This window comes from Ochotona curzoniae, unplaced genomic scaffold (assembly GCF_017591425.1).
Source record: "Ochotona curzoniae isolate NIBS_2020 unplaced genomic scaffold, NIBS_Ocur_1.0 scaffold_2587, whole genome shotgun sequence".
Taxonomy (NCBI): Eukaryota; Metazoa; Chordata; class Mammalia; order Lagomorpha; family Ochotonidae; genus Ochotona; species Ochotona curzoniae.
In genome coordinates this window covers 11,369,067-11,389,630 of record NW_024467096.1, presented here as the reverse complement: position 1 = coordinate 11,389,630, position 20,564 = coordinate 11,369,067, and the positions used below count along the sequence as shown (strand labels likewise).

The window sequence follows — 20,564 nt, the reverse complement described above, 5'->3', positions numbered from 1 at the left end:
GAAAGTTTTAATGCTTCGGTTGAAAAGAAGTGAACTTTCAGATGATGTCAAAATACTAATTTTTTCCTCCAATTGAAAACTACTAAATGATTGTACAATAGAAAAAAAAAAAAGTAAGTTGTGAGATTTTGCTGCATGTGGCTGGATGGACTGTACTGATAGGTTATTCTCTTTGTGGTGTGAACTGAGGTTTTGGCAATGCATAGATATTATAGGCCAGGCACAAGTCCTAGGAAATCACTCAGGACCAACTTTCCTCAGTACTTGTTTGCTTAGATACCAGTATACTGATTCTATTGACCAGGCAAAATAGCTATAATTTGAGACAGTTAGAACCAAAGGTTCTAATCGTGCATGAAAATGTAAGATAAGTAACTCTTTACATCTGTCTTCACTTTATCATAAAAGATGTTTGACCTAGATTTTAACTTTACCAGTACAGTCAATTATGTCTGTTCTTGACCATATGTTGTAATATCTGCAGTTGGCCAGGGATGTCCCACTCTTCAAGAGTTAGACCATGGACATGAAATTGGCAGTTACCATTTATTGATGGAGAATTATATAGAGAGCTCTTTAAAACGTCTACGTTGTGATAACTGGTTTTTACAGTGGTTCTGTAAGGTAGATATTAATATACCAATTTTATAGAAACTGTTATTTATGGCTCAATTCCTAATGTTATTTACCTAATAAATACAGAGCTTTGCCATAAATCGAGGAGTAAATTACCTCTAAATAAGGGGCAAGAGTTGGCATCTGACATTTTGACACAGCACTGGTATCCCATGTTGAAATATGAGTTTGAGTCCCAACTGCTCCACTTCCAATGAAGCTGCCTGTTAAAGTGTCTCCAGGTACAGCAGAGTATAATCTCTGGACTGGGTCCTTTCCACTTAAACAGGAACAGGAAGGAATTCCTAGCTGCTGGCTTCAGGCTGGCCCAAATTTGGCTGTTGCAACTATTTGGGGAGTGAACCAGCAGATGAAAGATCAATAATCTCTCTCTCTTTCTATCTCTCTCTTTCTCTTTCTCTCTCTCTCGAAAATTGTCTTTCTCTGTAACTTCACCTTTCTAATCAATCAATCAGTTAGTATTTGAAAACAGAAAAACAAGGATAGGACTGGAGATTCCTTCCCTCTCGGCAGGTAAACATTAACCAATAGAGTTAGATTTTACTTAGGTGTATTCTCCTGCCTGGTTGCTTTGCTTTATCCTCATCAAAATAATATTGATGAATAATGTGGATTTCCTTGCTTGAGACCTATACTATTCATAATTTCCTTTCCATTTCCCTGTTCTACTTATACCAAATTAAATATGGTAAGGGGAAGTAATAGCGGTGATTGTAATGACAGCAAAAAGAATACAGGGTGAACAAGTAGAAACAAATAAGTTCTTCAGAGCATAATATAAACAGGCTCATCTCTAATGTAAGCAGTATGCTTTTGGCCTGAAAACTGCCTTGCCAATTTGTGAGCATGCTTAAGATTATGTAAGTGCATTGTCTTAATAACAAGTCCAACACCTCTTACCCGAAGAATGTGAAGTGCTTAACAGGAGAATGAATTCTCCTGTGATTCAGGGACTTATCTGAGGGTGGTCTTCAAAACGTCATGGAAAATGCATTTAATGAAAAAAAAAATCATGATTCCAACTCTCCTCCCCACCAGCTAAGCTCATTTTTCAATTCCATTTTCCGGGAAATTTTTGAGTACCTTCAAATACGTCTAACACCCAGTTTTTTAGATTGGGAAGTGAATGATATGAAAACAACCCAGCTGTACACATTGACCAAATAGCTTTAGCGCTAGATTGTAACTTTAGCCTCCTGTCTGCCTAGAAGTAGATCACATGGAAAGACTAATCTCCTGTCAAGAGCAGTAATTTTCTCTTTTTTTTTAAAAAAATAAAACTCCAAATTATACAGTAGAGATATATCTGTATAGACTTTGAAAACACTTATTAACAAGACTGTTTATTTCCACTGACAAAATGGTCAAGTCAGAACTCTATTCCAGTAGATTTCAAAACTAGTGTAAAGTTTTAGCAATCTAAAAGCTAGGCTTTTTTTTGGGTGGGGGTGTTGCACTGCCATTTGTCTTCGTGGGAAGAATGTGCACATTTAGAGCGGAAAATGCTGCATTTTCATAGTTGCATGAGACAAAAAGGGTTGTTACAAAGCATATTTGGTAAGAAAGGACACACACTAGCTACCAGCAAAAGTAAGGAAACAAGTGGAATGTGTGTGCACTGTGCATATGTGGAGCAGATAAAACCGATTTTGAAGGTTAAGAGACATGACGATACTTGTAAGGTATGAAGGAGACAAGACCAGAGGCGCCGGGAAGCTTGACTACCGTGGAGTGCTCAGTTGAGACTTGCCTTTACCCCATGGCCTGCAGCATTTATGTAGAAATTGGGGACGCTTTTACTCGTTCCAAAGCCTTACCTGATCAGACCTGCCCAGGTTGGAGTTTGGGAAAAAAAGTGTTTGAAGTAAACAGGAAAATTACTCACCTTAATGATGTGTTTTACTGGCACTGACAGTGCTTTGATAGTCTGACAGATTCTTTTTTTTTTTAAGTTTGGGAGGAGAGACTTAGAGGGAAATTGTTAATGCGCTATTTGAAAAACAGATTCTTACACCTACATACTTGCTAGTAACGGGGAGCTTTGAACCGTGTAAATGCATGGAATCGCCCCTGGTGAATTCTAAATGAAGAACTTTCCACTAGAAATGTCTACTGGAAGTAAAATACAAGACTGTTGAGACTATTGTGGATTGTGCTCAGGGTCTCCACCATCACACTGCTGCGGTTCCCACTGAACAGACCCTTCCCGGCGGGCGTCATCTGGGCTCCCCACCTGGAGAGCTGTGTTCATCCACGTGCGGATCACCATTAATGCCCAGCTTGTTTAAGGGGAGAGTTTGCTGCAGTGCACAGAGCAAATGCATCCTCTTCTTTTTTTTCTGAAACAGAACTGTTAAGTCTGTACACCCCAGTCCTTTGCAAAAGAGCAGTCATTTCTTTGGGGGGAAAGACAATATCTCTATTTGAAGGTTTTGTTAAAATGCAACAATCAGTTGCTGATCTCATGTTCATTCTTCCCTTCTCTATTTTTTTTTTTTGTAACAACTCGGAAAGAATACAAATTTTCTAACTTTGAGGATTGAGAACGAGGTTGTAGTTTCGAAATGCGTTCATTTTGATGGGCTGTAGGATGAGTGGCCTAAGAAAGATGTCCTGTGAGATTAAGACCTTCAGTTCCCTCTGACCTGAGTGAAACCTTGTCTGTGCCCAGATTGGAATCTCACGCATGTAAGATCCGGAAGATCTTAGAGGGTTCCAGGAGTAAAATCCTCTAGTTTTACATTCTCAGATTTTATATAATCTAGTATACTAGATAAAGTGAGAAATGCATAATGAGAAATAATGTGGTTGGATTGTTATATTCTCTCAAGTTATATTCTAAATGGGGGAGAATAAATTACAGGTTATTAAAGCATTTAAAACAGGTGATCTTGGTCAGTAGTCTTCTTAGCTCTCTGGGAATTCTTGTATTATTATTTAGTCTGAGTCTTAATTAGGACTGGTGTCCAATAAGATAAAATGAGTAGAAATATTGACCATGGTATATGTATGTCAGCTCCTTGGTGTCTCAGACATAAATAATGTACTGGAGTCATTGTAGTGCATTTTCTCTGAGTGCTCAGCAGCTACTTTTTTTTTTTTTAATCAGAAGCTACTTGTTTGCAACTGGCACAAGTTTCAGTTCAAGCTATTGCATTGATGGGACCTGGGGAAGATTCCGCTCACTTACTCGAATGTTACTAAGCACTGTGTCTGTCTTTGAAGCTTTGAAGCAAGTGTTTCAGATACCTATCTGTTGGGATGGATAGAAGTCTATTTCCATGGGTGTTTCCTGTTTATAAGAGATTTTACCATTGGTTCACTCCATTTTCCCCTTCATGAAAACATTACCACTGGAAAACAAGATCATTTTACTCAGAAATTTGAATGGATATAAGTCAGATTTACACATTTGATATTCAAAATCAAGAATACCAAATGATTTCTATTTTAAGAGTATATATATTCATTGCAATATGAAATTGAGTATATACTCAGTGTGGGAGGGCCACTGGTAGGAAATAATTCTGTGATTGTTAGCATTGGAAAGTGTAACTCGCTAGGGTTGGGCAAATCAAAACATTTGTCCCATGATTATGAAATAATGACATTGATTAGCTATAGCATGCCATCATTTCTCATCTCAGAAACTTAGAGGATGGCATCCTGCTAATTCAATTTTGGCAACATCTCATATCCCTGTTATTATCTTAGTCCCAGGGTAAGCCCATCCATATATGTACATACCTATTGTTCAGCTGGCACAATTGGTGCCATCCATCATTTCTTTTAGAATTGGATTCTCACGCTTCCTTTTCAGTGTCATGCAAAAGTGTTTCTAGACACGTAACTCAAATCATGGATTTCTGATAATCCATTTTTGGTTACTGCACGTTGACATCTTGGCATGTCATACTCTGGTCAAAATGTTCCTTTTGGGATACCTTTTCCATTTGTGGGAATAATCCTTTTTCTATTTGTAAAATAACCAGAATTTGTCATATTTAATTCTCATAACAAATTTGTCACATTGGTAGGTGTGACAAATTTCACTTCTTAATTAAAATGCTATGCAACTTTTCTGACACTTATACAAAAAGTTTGAAGAGTGCAGGAGTAAGCTGTGAAGAGCACTGTGTGCCATGGTTCCAAATGTGTACTCTGACCAACATCTGGAAGTGGTGTTTCACAGTCACGGAAAGAGTAGTTTTGCTTTATCAACAGCCGCCTTCTTCTCCTCTTCCTCCTTCCCCTCCTTTTTTTTTATTTTAGAGATTTATTTATTTTTATTGGAAGGACATATTTACAGAGAAAAGCAGAGACAAAAAGAAAGATCATCCACCCACTGATTCATTCCCAAAAGGGCTGCAGCAGCTGGAGTTGAGCCAATCTGAAGCTGGGATCCAGGAGCCCCCTCCGGGTTTTCCATGTGGGTGCAGGGTTCCCAGGCCATGGACCATCCTCCACTGCTTTCTCAAGCCATGAGGAAGAAGTTGGGGAGGAAGTGGAGCAGGCAGGACACAAGACAGTGCCCATACTGGATGCTGGCGCTTGCTGACAGAGGGTTGACCAACTGAGCCACCCTGCCAAGCCCTTGCTTTGTTTACTTGCCCTCAGAACTGATTCTCTGCTATCCCCTCTGGCCAAATTATTCCTTTCTCCCCTTCATTCCTGCCTGTAAAATTCTCACTTGGTTATAAATGATCTGCTAAATTTTAATACCTGTTGAACGTATGTGGTAAATATCCAGAAATCATCCAATATGAAAGCTTTTATAATAAATGTCTGAGACTTGTTGTTTGTTGAAAATTATGATTAATGGCAAATTAAACCTCTGAGTACAGAGTGGATTAAAATTATGCCTGCAAAGCCTGACTGAGAGGGAAGGGAGGAAGCTGGGGTGCTCTGATGGGGAGAGCGGGGAGAAGGGGACTGTGATTATCTTCTTGGTACTGTACTTACAGAAAGCAGGAAATCAAGTTGCTTTATATTGCATATTAAAAAAGAGAAAATTTTGGATAAATAACAAAAAGGTGATTTTAGAGCCATGTGTTTCTCATACATTATTTGACAATTATGCTTAAAAAACAAAATGTAATCTTGCTATTTGTTTGTTTTCATTAGATGTGTTGGATTTTCTGTGGCAACTTTATTCCCAGCCCAAGTAAAAGCTCTTTAAAAAGAGTCGGTTTTTCATCTTTCTCAACACAGTGGCCTGAGCAACAGTGAGGCAACAAAATAGTTTGCCCAGGACGTTGAACATAAACTGAGCTATCATACTTGCTTTGTGTGGCCACCTGGGCTTCCTCCTGCCTTCTTTCCCATCGCCCTTTAAACCTCTCTTACTTCCTCTCTTCTTTAACTTCCTTACTGTTCATTGTAAATGTGTTAACCTATTTCCCTCCCTTTTGATTCTGATAGTTCATCAAAATAACTGCAGACAGAAATTGCTCTTAGAGGACTTATTGTTATTCTTTTCTAACTATAATATTTCCACAGAATCCTCTATAACTTCATGGTGTAACTGAGATGGTTATGTTGCATTTTTTTCCTTGTTGGAGCTAATTAGAATATTAAGTTTATAAAGAATTCAGAAAAAGTGATCAAGATGAAGCATGCTTCCTTCTCAAATGCTTGAACTCTAAGACATAGGAAGTAACATGATGATAAGCTTTTAAGAGGCTTTGTAAGTAGAGGAAAGGGATTGTTTGAGTCCCAGCCTTGCAGCCCCTGCTAACATAGGCATCTGTTCATGTTCCCAGCAGAGTGCCAAATTCACAACCAGGGAAGCAGACATCTCAAAATTATTTCCATTCCTGTAGCTTTATTTATAAAAGGAGGAACAGTTTAAGAATTAGTTTAAAGGTATCAAAGAAGAAATTTGATCTAATTTATTATTTTACCTTTATTTTTTGGCAAAATCTTAACAGTGTTTCTTGGATCTCACCATTTCAGCGTGTTGGTTTTCTATATTTGTATGAAGCAAAGAAGGTTCGCAATTTATCTGTAACCTGGTAAAGCCATGAAATAAATTGGTCTCATCTTTATTCACTTGCAAGCAGCTATAGTACAAAGATCCTTAAAGTTCTATAAGGTTTTCATAGTATATCATAGTATTTATAAATTACTATTATGGCACACTAAAAAGCACCAGGTATTATAAGTTAAAATATACTTTCATATTTAGTATATATGGTATATATATGTGTATATATAAACACACTACAGATGTGCATGTATAGTGTACATGCACACTATGATATATACTATATAATGCATACATATATACATATATTTATTTTTTCAAGATTTATTATTTATTTATTTATTTTATTGGAAAGGCGGATATACAGAGAGGAGAGACAGAGAGGAAGATCCTCCGTCCGATGATTCACTCCCCAAGTGAGCGCAACGGCAGATGCTATGCCGATCCAAAGCCAGGAGCCTCTTCCAGGTCTCCCACGCGGGTGCAGGGTCCCAAAGTTTTGGGCCATCCTTGACTGCCCTCCCGGGCCACAGGCAGGGAGCTGGAAGGGAAGCAGGGCTGCCGGGATAGAACCGGTGCCCATATGTGATCCCGGGCATGCAAGGTGAGGACCTTAACCACTGCACCACTGCGCTGGGCCCTATATACATATATTTATATAGTATAGTATATGGTGTACTATAAATAGAAAGTTGAAAATGATCAACAAGCATGTTTTCTGCTTATGTTGACTCCATTTGACGTGCATTTCTGTCATGTTTAAATCCTATTATATTTACCCCTGGGCATCCATTTTGCTGATGTGAAAGGAATCAAAGATATAAAATATCATAGTAACAATGATTCTCAACAATTATTGTTGGTGCGCTTTCATGAAGAAATTTAAGACTCTTTGGTAATCTTAGTTTCTGTCTGAAGCATAATATAGTAGGTCTGTAGTTTAAATGCAGTGTGTAGAACCATAGAGTGGAACCTATACTCCCCCACCTTGGATAAAGCAAGGAATTTCAGGAGTAGATTGAGAGTCCGAATAGAACGTGTTCAATTAGAATGATGGTATGCCCTTTCCCATCACCCTAGGAACGTAAGTCCTCTGACACTAGTAACAGCTACTACCGTGCAGGCTGAACTCTCAGAAATTGTCCTGAGAATATCTTACATCACTAAAATAATTTAGGTAATCATTGCTCTAACAATAAAGGTGCAGAGTAGAAAAAACTGCTGAGACTAAACTATGTGATACAACAACCCTGACTGCTGTTCATCAAGCATTTATCCTGGAGCAGATGTTTGTCAGTGAACATGCTGAGCTTCTTTCCACTAAGGCTTAGAATGAATTTGTAATGGGCAGTTGTGTTAGCTCCATCTTAGAGATGATGACTGATGCTCATGCAATTATTTTACTTAACTCTAGTAACACACGGGGGTTTACAGCAGGGGTGCTGTTCTCATTTCCAGTACGCTGGCTGTTGCTATACAGGTGAGGGACCAGGGCATTGCATGGTGAGAGATAGCTGATATGGAACCTGGCTTTTCCTACCAACAACTGTGAAGAAATCTCAACTCACAGAATTGGCAAATGAAGATACTAGAACCCACTTCCCAAGGTGCTTTGAAAATCAGTGAGACAGAAAAGAACTTAGAAAGGAACCTACACTATAAATTCAATAAATATTAACTTCTTTATATCAAACATGATTCATATTTGCTCTGGTTGCTTTATCACTCCAGCCCCTCTACTTAGAGTATATGAATATGTATCCAGGGGCAGTAAGTTGTTGAACATGATAAGCCTCAAAATACTTGTCTACCTATGATTCAGGTGGATTGAAATTTGAAATTGGAAGCTGTTTTAGAGATTAGTTGCATTTTATTTTTTTCCCTCTTCAAAGATTTTCAAACACATCAGGTATTAAAAACAGCTTAAGTGTGTGTGTGTGTGTGTGTGTGTGTGTGTGTGTGTGTGTGTGTGTATGGTGTTAAATGCAGGAAAGAGAAAGATGGGGAAAGTGAGTGCACAGAAAATGCATGGGAGATATTGATCAGGTTGTTTACAACCCTGTGTCTATGAGAAATGTTACCCTTTTTAAAAGGCTTCTCAATAATTTTCTTGATTTAGAAGCTAAGAAGCATTTTGAATTCAAATGTATTACATCTAAGTCTTAATCTTTTTCTTCAGTAAATACACATTTATTTTTTTATTTGAAAGGCAAATTGTACAGAGAGAAAAGAAGGAGAGGTCTTTCATCTGTTGGTTCATTAACTATAAAGCTACAATGGCCAGAGCTGGACTAGTCTGCAGCCAGGAGCCTTGAGCTTCTTCCCTGTCTCCCACATGGGTACAGGGGCCCAAGGGATTTGGACCATCCTCTGTTGCCTTCCCACACCACAAGCAGAGAACTGGATTGGAAGTGGAGCAGCTGTGACACAAACTGGCACCCATAAGGGGTGCTGCTCTAGAAGGAGGAGAACTGCTGAGCCACTGCCCTTAGCCCCATTCTCGGTCCTCTGGTTCTGAGTCTTTATTGACAACAAAGGAGTGAAGATGATTTTTACAGTGTTACCAGAGGTTGAAGTAAATATGCTATGAGCCTGTTATTTGTTAGGAACTAGATAGGTGGGCGAGTGATGATGTCATTCACAGTAATTAATAGATGGCATTATCTTCCCTACTGTGAATACATACTGTTCTATTATACTAGCCTACCTAGTATTCTTACTCTTCCCACAAGGAGGATCTCACGGATGCAAATAAATAAGTTTTATTAAAATAGAGAAATCACTTTTACAATGGATCTTCAATAAAACCCCAGAGCAAGCAACACATTCACAGTGAAAGAAATTTAATATCTTAATATTTTGGTGTTACTTTGGAAAGAGTCTCTGGGCCATTATATGGATATGGGGTCATAAGTGCCTCCAGAAATAAGTGTCTCTGTATTTCCCTCTGTTGGGAGTGGTGTAACTGTCAGTATGGATTAGAGATTCAAGAAAAAATACAACCATTTCAGAAATAAAGCACAGGTATGCATGTAGAAGTACAGCCCGTGTTCTTCAACTGTAGCATTGGGGGATGAAGAGTGGTAGCTACGTAAGGGTGAGACTCCTGGAGTGCCACTAAGTGAGACTGTGTCTTAGACCAGAGAATCTGTGGCACTGTGGGCAGTGAGCTCCGGAAACACCTGCTGCCTTCGTAACTGATATTTCCATTTTTGGTATGCCAGGGTAGGGGCTGTGCAAGGAACAGAGTGTGTGTTTGGGCCCAGAGGATAGAGAAAGGGTAGATAGAGTAGCCCAGGCTCTTGTAGGCTCTTGGGAGAGTGAGTCACATGAGTAGGGAGGAATGCCAGCTCCTGTACCTTAAGGGCAAAGGATGCCTGAAACCCGAAGCAGTGCCCAGAGCTAGACATGCGCTGTGTCAGAGTTGGAGGATGGACAATGCTGCATTTAGTCTCTAGGCTGTGTGGGTGTGTGTGTACTCTAGTGTATACAACACTACCTCACCTGGCACCCATGCGACCACCAAGATAAGTCTTTTGGAAGAAAAGATGTATTAAACAGTAAAAAACTGATGAGGTTGGATATTAGAAGTCAGCTTCTAATTCTGATTTATAGCTCATTTCTGGTGTCATTGTTTCTTCTTTTATGAGAGACTTACAATCTAGATATGTCTGGGAGGAATGAGGCTAAGAGTTCTTTGACCATCAGTTTTCCTACTGGAAGAATCCTGACTCCATTTGTCTCCATGTGGCTGGGGGAAACCCACTCTGTTTTATGGGAAGGAATCAGGAAGGTCCTCTGCAGATGCTCCATCTGTCCTCTGGATACAAACCACCTGCAGCCATTGCTCAGTTTGTCCTTTGTCAGAGTATTGCTTTAAGCCTCTGAGCTCTGATACTCCACACGTAAAACAGCAATCATACCATCCTGACCTTTTTTCATGGTTGTTGTGGCTTCAGAAAACATGCCAACATAGGCTAACATATACTGAGCACTTGTTGTATACCTGGCGAGTGCCTTCCAGTGTCTGCCTTGGGAAGGTGACTGTGAATGGTATTACTGGTCAGGCTGGGTTAGCAGGGATTGCATTGGCAAGAGACACTCAATGAAAGGCCATTTTACCCTCCTGGGGAGATAAAGTTGCAAAATTACCGATCAAGTCTGGCAAATCTGTTTAAACTGATTTCCAAATTCATACCCTCGAGCAACTTAAATGAGACTGGCAGGCTCTGCCCCTTCCCAATGTTGGTGCCAACACACTGCCCTCCAGCAGAGAGGTTACAGCTGCTTCTCGAACTAGTGCCCAGGGCTGGCCTCAGAGCTGGCTGTGACTTCTTGGTGCCGGCTCAGGACACATTCCTGACTGCAGAAGTTTTGCTGCTTTCTGACTGAATCCAAGGATCTCCCAACCCCCACCTGCCAGGCCCCCTGGGCTCCCGGCTGGTCTTCATGGTAAGCAGGTAGCAGACAGCCCACCTGCTTGATGTCAACATTTGTGGGTGAGGCTGCATCAAGAATGTGCCGCTCCCAGCCTGGGCTCAGGTAATTAATCCCCAGGACTGACAGGTGGCAACAGGCGGCTCTTTGGCTAGGGCCGTTAAGAATAAGTGCTTGGAGGAAGGCTTTTTTTTTTTTCTTTTCTTTTTTTGCCTGTCTTGAGAACACGATTTGTATATGTCTGGCAGCCAGACTGCAAAGGCAGTAAGGGAGGCAGGGAGGAGAAATGAATACCTTGCCAAAAGACAACGCAGCCGATTTGGGGTCTGGTGCTGTCTGATCTTTATGGTGGATCTAGTAGGATATGCGACTGAGGACCTGTTTGCAAGCTGCCTTTGCTTCCCTTTTCAGCAGATCCAGTTTTAAGGAGGAAGTTCTTACGCGTATATGAAAAGTTGAGGCTGAAGAACAGAAATGAATCTTTGCAGATGATACGGAAGGTCAGCTGTCCAGCAGAGGACTAGAATCTTTCCCTCATGGTAGCCTGTCTGTGATTCCCAGGGTAACATTACCTGGCCCCTGACCCATGTACAGATCAGCAAAGAGATGATAAAACAGTGGGCTCAAGACAGCAGCATCTTTGCGTGCTTCTTGAATGATGCTTCTTTCATTTTCGCCCTGACATATGTGCATTCATGCGCACTTTTTATTTCGGATATTTTAAGACATTATCCAGCACTGAAGTGGAATTTGTTTGAAGTGGATATATTTAACCTAAGACAATTGAAACTGCACTTTTAATCATCAATTAATAATTCCTGGAAATTAAATGTTTAATGTTTCTTAGGTGAGTTTATTTGTAGAGAACAAGTCTGGGTACATCTAAGTATATTTGTAGTTTATTGAATATACTGCCTCAAAGTTATTAAATGTGTGCTTTTGAGTGTGCCAAATGGTAGTTGTGTCAAGCCTTTGATGACTTGCATTATTTTTGCATTTTATTATGTTGACCTCTAGAATCCATTTTTCTAAGCCTTCTGGTCAAAATATATTTTAATCGTTATAGTCTTCTGTCCATGTATTCTTTTTTTTTCTTCTTAAGAATCTTAGCCAGGCCTGGCATGGTAACCTATGGGCTAAAGTCCTCACCTTGCAGGTGCCAGAATCCCGTAAGGGCATCAATTTGTATCCTGGCTGCTCCACTTTCCCTTCCAGCTCCCTGGTTGTGGCCTGGGAAATCAGTTGAGAACAGCCCAAAGCCTTGGGACCCTGAATCTGCATGGGAGACCCAGAAGCTCCTGGCTCCTGGTTTTGGATTCGCTCAGCTCTGGCCATTGCAGCCACTTGGGGAATGAACATAAATAAATCTTAAAATTAAAAAAAAAATCTTTACAACACTCATAACATACCCAAATCAGCTGCTGCAATTTTATTTTGTCATCATCCAATAACCCATCTTTGCTGTATGAATTTAATTTCAATTATTACTTTTATCATTTTCTTACCCTTATATAAGGACATTTGTTTGGAAACTTGCTGAAATACAGTTTTAAAAAGCAAGTCCCTGAGTGTTTTAAAATCATGCTGCTTTAATTAGGACAGGCCTTTTACTCCATCGTGACCAGCCTTGGATGAATCAAACTGCCATGATAGCTTTAGAGCTTCCTTTGTTTTCCCTTGCCAAGTCATTTAGCTTACTTGAGCTTGAACAGGCCACATTTTGCCTGCTCCATTTTTTTGCACTCTTTAGAAATAAGAAACACAAATTAGGAGTGTACCTAATATTTCACCTTAGCGATGGTGGCTATCTTTTTGACTATTTTTGAGGCCTCACTATTTTTCATTCTTCTAAAAAAATAAAGCCAAATGTATTCATAAGTCCAGAAATAAAGAGACACTAATTATTAATTAATTTTTTTTCTTGGACTATCTCTCTTTTTTAATATCCTAAGTTATCAATGGACTACAGCTGTATCCATGTTTACAGGTCAAATTTATATATTCTCAGAATTAATGGACCAACGAACATAATGAATATATCATTACATTAGAAAACAATTTGTAGGGCCTGGTGCAGTGGTGCGGTGGTTAAGGTCCTTGCCTTGCACACCCGGGATCCCATATGGGCGCTGGTTCTATCCCAGCAGCCCCGCTTCCCTTCCAGCTCCCTGCCTGTGGCCCGGGAAAGCAGTCGAGGACGGCCCAAAGCTTTGGGACCCTGCACCCGCGTGGGAGACCCGGAAGAGGCTCCTGGCTTTGGATCAGCATAACATCGGCCGTTGCGGCTCACTTGGGGAGTGAATCATTGGACGGAAGATCTTCCTCTCTGACTCTCCTCTCTGTATATCTGCCTTTCCAATAAAAATAAATAAATAAATCAAAAAAAAAAAAAAACGTAAGCATCATGAAAGCGATCTGATTTGAAATTTGCTTATGCATAGGACATTCTTTCCAGGAGAGATTAAATGAAGTAGTTTTGTTTTTTTCATTTATGATGTAGTAGGGAAGGAGAGTCTTTCCTTCAGCAGAGGAAGCTATTGAAGTCATGCAGGTGCAAGCTGGCATTCGCTGGCATTTTTTGGCATGTCTATGCATCGTGATACTGAATTACCAGTCTGGCAGCCAAGATCATGCAATATAGTATGTCACTGAGGCAGGTGGTGATGGTTAGATCCTAGTCACTCGGATTGCCCCACCCCCAGCTTCTTTATGCAACATATTATTAGTAAAGGAGCTGAATTTTCTCTTATTTTCCAACATCCACAGTGGTTATGTTATTTGAACATGATATTTGGCTTAAACAGCTCACCCCTCAATATGCCAAAGCTCCTCCTCTTCCTCCCCAAAGAAAACACAACTTAGATACAACTTGCTTTCCCTTTTTGTCAGGGCTGTTGTTTAGCAAGATAGTTTGTTCATTTTCAAATAGTTCTGGTCTGTGACACTATAAACGGTCTTTGCTCAGGATTGTTCCAAAGCTTTCTGGGTTTGAGTAGCTACCAACTGAAAAGAATGCCAGTTTATTCATGATCATGCTTCTGTGCAGCGAGCAAATTATTCAATATGGACACATGAATATAGAAACATAGTGAGTTCTCTTTTGATCTGTTTCTGATTAGAAACTAAATCAATATGTCAGGTTCTACATTGTTGTATGAAGAGTTGGTATTTGAATGCAGTAAATGTGTTCTGACAAGAATTTATACCAAATCATTAAACACAAGAGCCAGTATAGCTCATCTGACAAATGTTTCCCATTTTTCCATTTTGGTTTATTTAATTCAAAGTTCAGGGAGATCACATAATTTGCCTGCAATTTATGAGTCTCAACGTTCATGTGCTCCTATATGTGGAAGTATGCTCCTTTAAATATGTGTTCTTCACTTTTATTCTTTTTTCTCCATCATAGTATTTCATGTTCTAATTTCAAAATAAGACATATTTTAAAGAGCCAAACTACACATAATGGGATATCTAAATACAGAAGTGCAGAAGATTGTTGTCAATTATCTCACACTCCTCATTCATCAAAACTGTAAAATGAGTGAAATCATTTGCAAATAAGAGCATTGACAGATCTCTAAGGTAAGGGAAGAGAACATAGCAGATGATTAAGGACAAATATGGTGCAGTGTAATTCAGGTAAATATAAGGACACGTAAAATTATATCACACATATTTACTGATAGATGAGTATGTATTTTAAAATATGTGTATGTGGATGAATCAAAGTCTTTGTTAAACAGATGACTCTAGTAATTTGACATGGTTGAACTTTATTGTCTATATGCAGATAAATATGGATTAAATTATAATTGTGAATGATTAAATTCAAATTCTGGCAGATTTTTATTGTTGGGCAACAAGCATTTCCCTACTAGGTTGAAATAATGATTTACACTTTTCCCAACGTTATTTACGCTACATTAAACATGCTATGCAGAAAATCTGAGAAATTATGAGCTTTTATAACAGACATTACACAAAGGAACTTCAAAAATTGTATAGGAGAAATATTATAAAAAATGAATTAAAACAGTCTAGCAAAATAAGTATTTTCTTAAGGTTTTGAAATATTTACTTTTTTATTTGAAAGTAAGAGTTTCCTCATAATATCTTATTTTTTCAGAATTAAAATCATCCTTTCCCTTTTCTATGTGTTGACAAGTCCATTTGCTAAGTAATCAAGCAAGCAAAACTACAAGATTATTTTCTTACTCATTTTCTAAAACCAAAGGGAAATGAGTGAGTTAGATTAATCATAGAGCTTCTGTATTCAGTAGTCACTTCAGATATTAAAAATGAGTGCATCTTTTGAAAGATTTATATATTTATACTGCAAAGTCAGAAATAGAGACGAGGTGAGACAGCAAGGAAGATCTTCTGAAAACTGATTCACTCTTTAAGTGGCCACAATGGCCAGAGCTGCACCAGTCTGAAGCCAGGAACCCAAAGCCTGTTCTTGGTCTCTCATGCAGGTGCAGGGTCCCAAGGCTTTGGGGCGTCCTGGACTGCTTTTCCAGGCCAAATTCAGGGAGCTGGATGGGGAAGCAGGGATGCTGGGATTGGAACTGGTTCCCATATGGGATCCCAGCGTGTGCAAGGTGAGGACTTTAGCCAGTAGGCTACTGCACTGGGCCCATGAGTGCAGCTTTGAAAGGAAGAAGAAAAACCTCCTCTTTTGCATTTGATATGATTAGTTACGTAGAAAATCCTAAGGTGTCTACTAAAAACTAGAAAAAGTAATCAGTAAATTTAGTGAGGTCAAAGGAGAACCTACACAATATAATTAATTTTAAAATTAGAAATGATTGATGAATTGATTAAAAAAAAGGGTAATCTTAGTGAAAAATCAGAATGGTGGCACATAAAGCAACATGAATGAATTTTAAATTCATTATCACGTAAAATTATTTACTATATTCCATTTCTATAAAATCTGTAAACAAAAATCTATAGTGAGATTAGGGGATTAGGCCCCCTAATTAGATAAGGAAAATTGAGTTTAATATTGTAAAACACATCTTTAAAGAATCTATTTGTAAACAGTGAAGCAAATGTGATGGTAGAGACTTTGTGAAGAACAGTGGTTGCCAGGCTCCAACAAGTTAATAGCCTGTCTGGTACTTAACCAGAGGCAGCCATCATGATGCATCTGAACCCTGGTCAGAAATTAAAATTGGAAAATATGTCCTACAATACCCGGTGCAATTCTACTTGAGAAATAATATCTGAGCTACTCTGGCATTTTTAGGGAACAGAGGAGAAACAAGGGCGTGGCACATGGGGAAAGCATGGTTGAGTAATGAATGTGTGTTGTCTTTAAGAAGTTTTCATCAAAATGTGTGTAGAATGTGGTGTTGGAAATATGTTCATGTTTGTGGTATGTGTTGAACGGGTGTTGAGAAGTTGAATAATAAGTAGAAGACAGTGGCCTGATACAGGGTCGTTAATAAGTCAGGCAAAGGAGCCGGCTCTTATTTTTGTTGACCAAACAAAGGCAGATGGTGTTTGAGGCTACATCTTCCTCCTAGCTTGGCTGTTTCAGCTCCAGCTATTGCAATCAAATGAGCAAATATTATACTGAGGAATAAACATAGAAAGTGCCGATGTGTAGGAGACCACTTTTGAACTCTGTCTTAATCCTGCGAAGGTGGTATACAATAAAAATCAATGCAGAAGGAGGCCATAGTGTTAGGATTCAGAAATATGCAGAAGTGCAGCAATCTGGACCGCTGAGCTAAGAGAGCTGAGAGCTAAGACACAGTTGTTATAAGACTGCGACAGAGCAGATCTGGGTGACCTCAGGCAAGTCCTTTCCGTACCTTACTTTTCTTATCTGTGAGACTGGGAAAATAATATAGGCCCTTTATCTGTTGTCTGAAATTCTGAAACGACCTCTTTGAAGCCCCAAAATTGTTCTGTTTCCTGAGTTTGTGAAACCCAGCCCAAACTCTGAGGCTCGAAAGTGCTTCCCAGTGAGTTTGCACCTATGTGATTTCTGCAGAAATATTCCTGCGTGATCCTGGATAAATTCCTTCATTCCTGCCGCAGGTATACAGAATACACACTACATGAACAAGCCTCCTGTTGTGAAAACCACGCCATCCTGGGTTCTGAAACTTTTGGTCCCACAAGTCTCATATTAGAGGCAGTATGCCTGTGATGACTTCCTCGAACGGTTGTAAGGGATTATGTTTTTAATAACAGATCTCTGTAAAGGATGCAGTCATGAGATGCTTCAAAAAGTCCATCTAAAACGGAGTAGAGAAAAAATTATTTTTTCTCAATTACTTTTGGTCCAAAAATTGTTGAAGTCCATGCAGTTTTCTTTCATAATACACATATTTATGAACTTTGGACAGTTCCTTATATGCATGCATTTCAATTATTTTTGTGCCTAATGAATATATTCTTTTTTCATGGACCTTTTTAAGTATCCTGGCATTATTATGTTTAAATCCAGATATTATATACCTTATTCCCATTCCTGAGACTGAGTATGAATTATTTTTTGACACTATGCAAACTTTTTCTTGGTACTTGTATATCTATTCTGTCATGCTTGATTTGTAGTGATTTAATTATTCAGCTGGAATGTTTCTGTGATGGACCTGTCCCTCTATGAACACCTATCCATCATTTTTGCAATCTTTACATTTTTGGAAGAATGCCTTTTCTGCCTACAGGTGTAAGCTGACGGACTTATTTTTCAGACATCTTTTCTAAGGTCCCTCTTAAGAAACTCATGGTGACATTATGTGTCATTCATCTGCTAACAGAAGCCCGAAATACAGTAGTCAATACAAACGACATCTTGATATGTCCTCATATGATACCCCCTCAGATCAAGTCATTGGTTAAAAGTATAGCAGCAAAAATATCCATTTAGATTTCATTCAGGGTTTTCCCAAGTAGAATTTTATTTTTGTGGTTTATTTTTGGCATGTTTGCTATTACTTCCAGCTATCTAAAACCCTTGTTTAATCCTTGGCCTGTGGGCATGGAGAATGGATTTTGCAATCCTCTCCTTGCGTTGGGAAATTTTAACTAAAGATTTCTTATATTGAAATAGGAGGAAAAGGAATATAATTTAAGTAAATATTTTATTTCTAAAGGAAGAAGTAAAATAGTCATTTTAAGTATGATTTGGGATGAAATATTTGCCTTTAGTCAGAGTTGGGGTGAGGCCTATCAATAGTGGGTCTCTGGCTCCCATGCTTTTGTGTCTCTCCTCTGGGAAGATGTTGCCAAGTCATGATTGCAACCTCTGTGTGTGTGTGTGTGTGTGTGTGTGTTTAGACTTTGTGTTCATAAGTGTTACTAGGTGCCCCACTCTTGGCCAGCAATTTCAGTGAATGCTGAGAGAAGAGGAATGCCGGGATGGGACCCTGACTCAGAGAACAGGGGTGATAAAGTCTGAGAGAGGAAGGAGACTTGTCCTGTGCAGGTAGGAAAAAGCAACACCACAAGATAGGACTTATTTTTTCTGCTTTGGATTAGGGTTCATGCTTTCTCCACTATGCTTTTCCTAACTCTACATCAGCCAACCACTGCTGAACTTCCTCGCCTGAAGAAGGAATCCTGGGAAGGAAATATTTTGCTCAGTCAGTAAAAAGATCTGTGTCTGGATCTTTTGGTGTTGCGGCTAGTTATATTATACCAGGCCTGTCATTTGGAAACCGTAGGATTGGATGGTTCTTTCCAACTCTTAAAATGTCTTGCAGTATGACAGTGTCAGTTGAGTAGCCTAGGGGAGCACTTGCTTTGTAATTTTCCAGCTGGCCAGCCACAGGTCAAAACTCAAATATTAAGATCTTTTTTTTTTAAATCACTTTACTGTTGACCAGATGAAGATGAATGAAACCTAATTTTTGTAAGTTTCTCTGGAATATTATGAGGGCGGGATAACTAGAACCTGCTAAGCTGACATCTGTTACTTAATATTTGCTGTCAGTGCATGAAAATATTTTTCTCCATTTAATTTCTGGTAATGTCTGAAGCTTCTCATAATATTGTTTGAAGCCATACTTTCATCCTACAGGGAAGGTAACAGGCAATAGTGATATAAATATACTCTGATAAATGTTTCAAACAAACATCAACTTAAAATTGCACAAAATTATTCATTGGTTAATACATATAAACTTTCATAAAAGATTGCCAGAGATGAGAATACCCAATGGTATAGTTGTGAAGGCTATAAATGTGAATATGATTTTGTGTATAATATCATCTCCTGTTGGTTCTCTCCTTTTCTCTACTCCCACCCAATTTCTAAGCAGTATTCCACGGAACTGAAGAAACTATACTGCCAAATTGCAAAGACTTGCCCCATTCAGATCAAGGTGATGACCCCACCTCCTCAGGGAGCTGTCATCCGTGCCATGCCTGTCTACAAAAAAGCTGAACATGTCACTGAAGTGGTCAAACGGTGCCCAAACCATGAGCTTAGCCGTGAATTCAACGAAGGTAAGAAGTGAAATCTATAGCTAAAGGCCCTGTGGGCATCACTGTTTGGACTCCTACTTGTCTAATTGAGTTATGCAATCTGAGGGAAACTCAGATTTGCCTGTTTCATTAACGGAGTGTCTAATGATGATTATAAATAACTGTGGCTTACACAGTGACTGAACTGTTCCTTTACTGTTGATATCTAGTGTATAATCTGAGTTAGGGTTAGACATCAGTTTACTTCCAGTTCTTCCTTCCTCCCATCCTTCCCCCTCTCTTTTCTTCCTTTCTTTCTCTTTTCTTTAAATAAAAGGGTATAAAGACAGGAATGTGAGAGCTGATCTGTTTGCCTCAGGCTACACAATCTTTCATCTTTCATCTTTCTCAGAATGATCTGCCCAGGGATAGCCTAGTAGAGAAATACAGGGCTAAGCAGAAACAACCAGAGCTGAGTCAATCCAAAACCAGGATCCACGAGCTTCTTCAAGGACTTCATGCAGGTCAGGGTCCCAAGGCTTTGGGCCATTCTCTACTGCTTTCCCAGGCCACAAGCAGGGAGCTGGATGAGAAGTAGAGCAGCCAGGACAAGTTCCCAACTGGAATCCGCTCCTTAAAAAAAAAAAATACATATGCATTTCCTTTATTACACAGGTCATTTCTTGACTGTCAGCATCATGTCCTTGCAATTTCATCCTGAGAAAAGAAGTAATGATATTTCTTTTCTGTTCTGCAGGCCAGATTGCCCCTCCTAGTCATTTGATTCGAGTAGAAGGGAACAGTCATGCTCAATATGTAGAAGACCCCATCACAGGAAGACAGAGTGTGCTGGTACCTTATGAGCCACCACAGGTATAATAATAGTAACAATAATACATGTATAACTATAAGTATATGTGTATATATATGTGTGAGTGTGTGTTTGTGTGTGTGTAAATAAAACATGCATGAGAAAGTGCTGATAGCAGTTACTGGAAAGTTATTTATTTTTATTACAAAGTCAAATATACAGAGAGGAGGAGAGACAGAGAGCAAGATCTTCCATCCTATGATT

The 20,564-nt window shown here is 39.1% G+C and overlaps 1 protein-coding gene across 9 annotated transcripts in view; it reads left to right on the top strand.

Moving 5' to 3' along the window:
* TP63 (tumor protein p63) overlaps positions 1–20,564 on the top strand; it is a 204,330-nt gene that overhangs the window by 157,705 nt on the left and 26,061 nt on the right. For all 9 annotated transcript variants that reach the window (XM_041002852.1, XM_041002855.1, XM_041002851.1 and 6 more), the window contains 2 exons: positions 19,345–19,531; positions 20,247–20,362. In XM_041002852.1, coding sequence (XP_040858786.1) covers positions 19,345–19,531; positions 20,247–20,362 — 303 coding nt within the window. The remainder of the gene's footprint in view (positions 1–19,344; positions 19,532–20,246; positions 20,363–20,564) is intronic.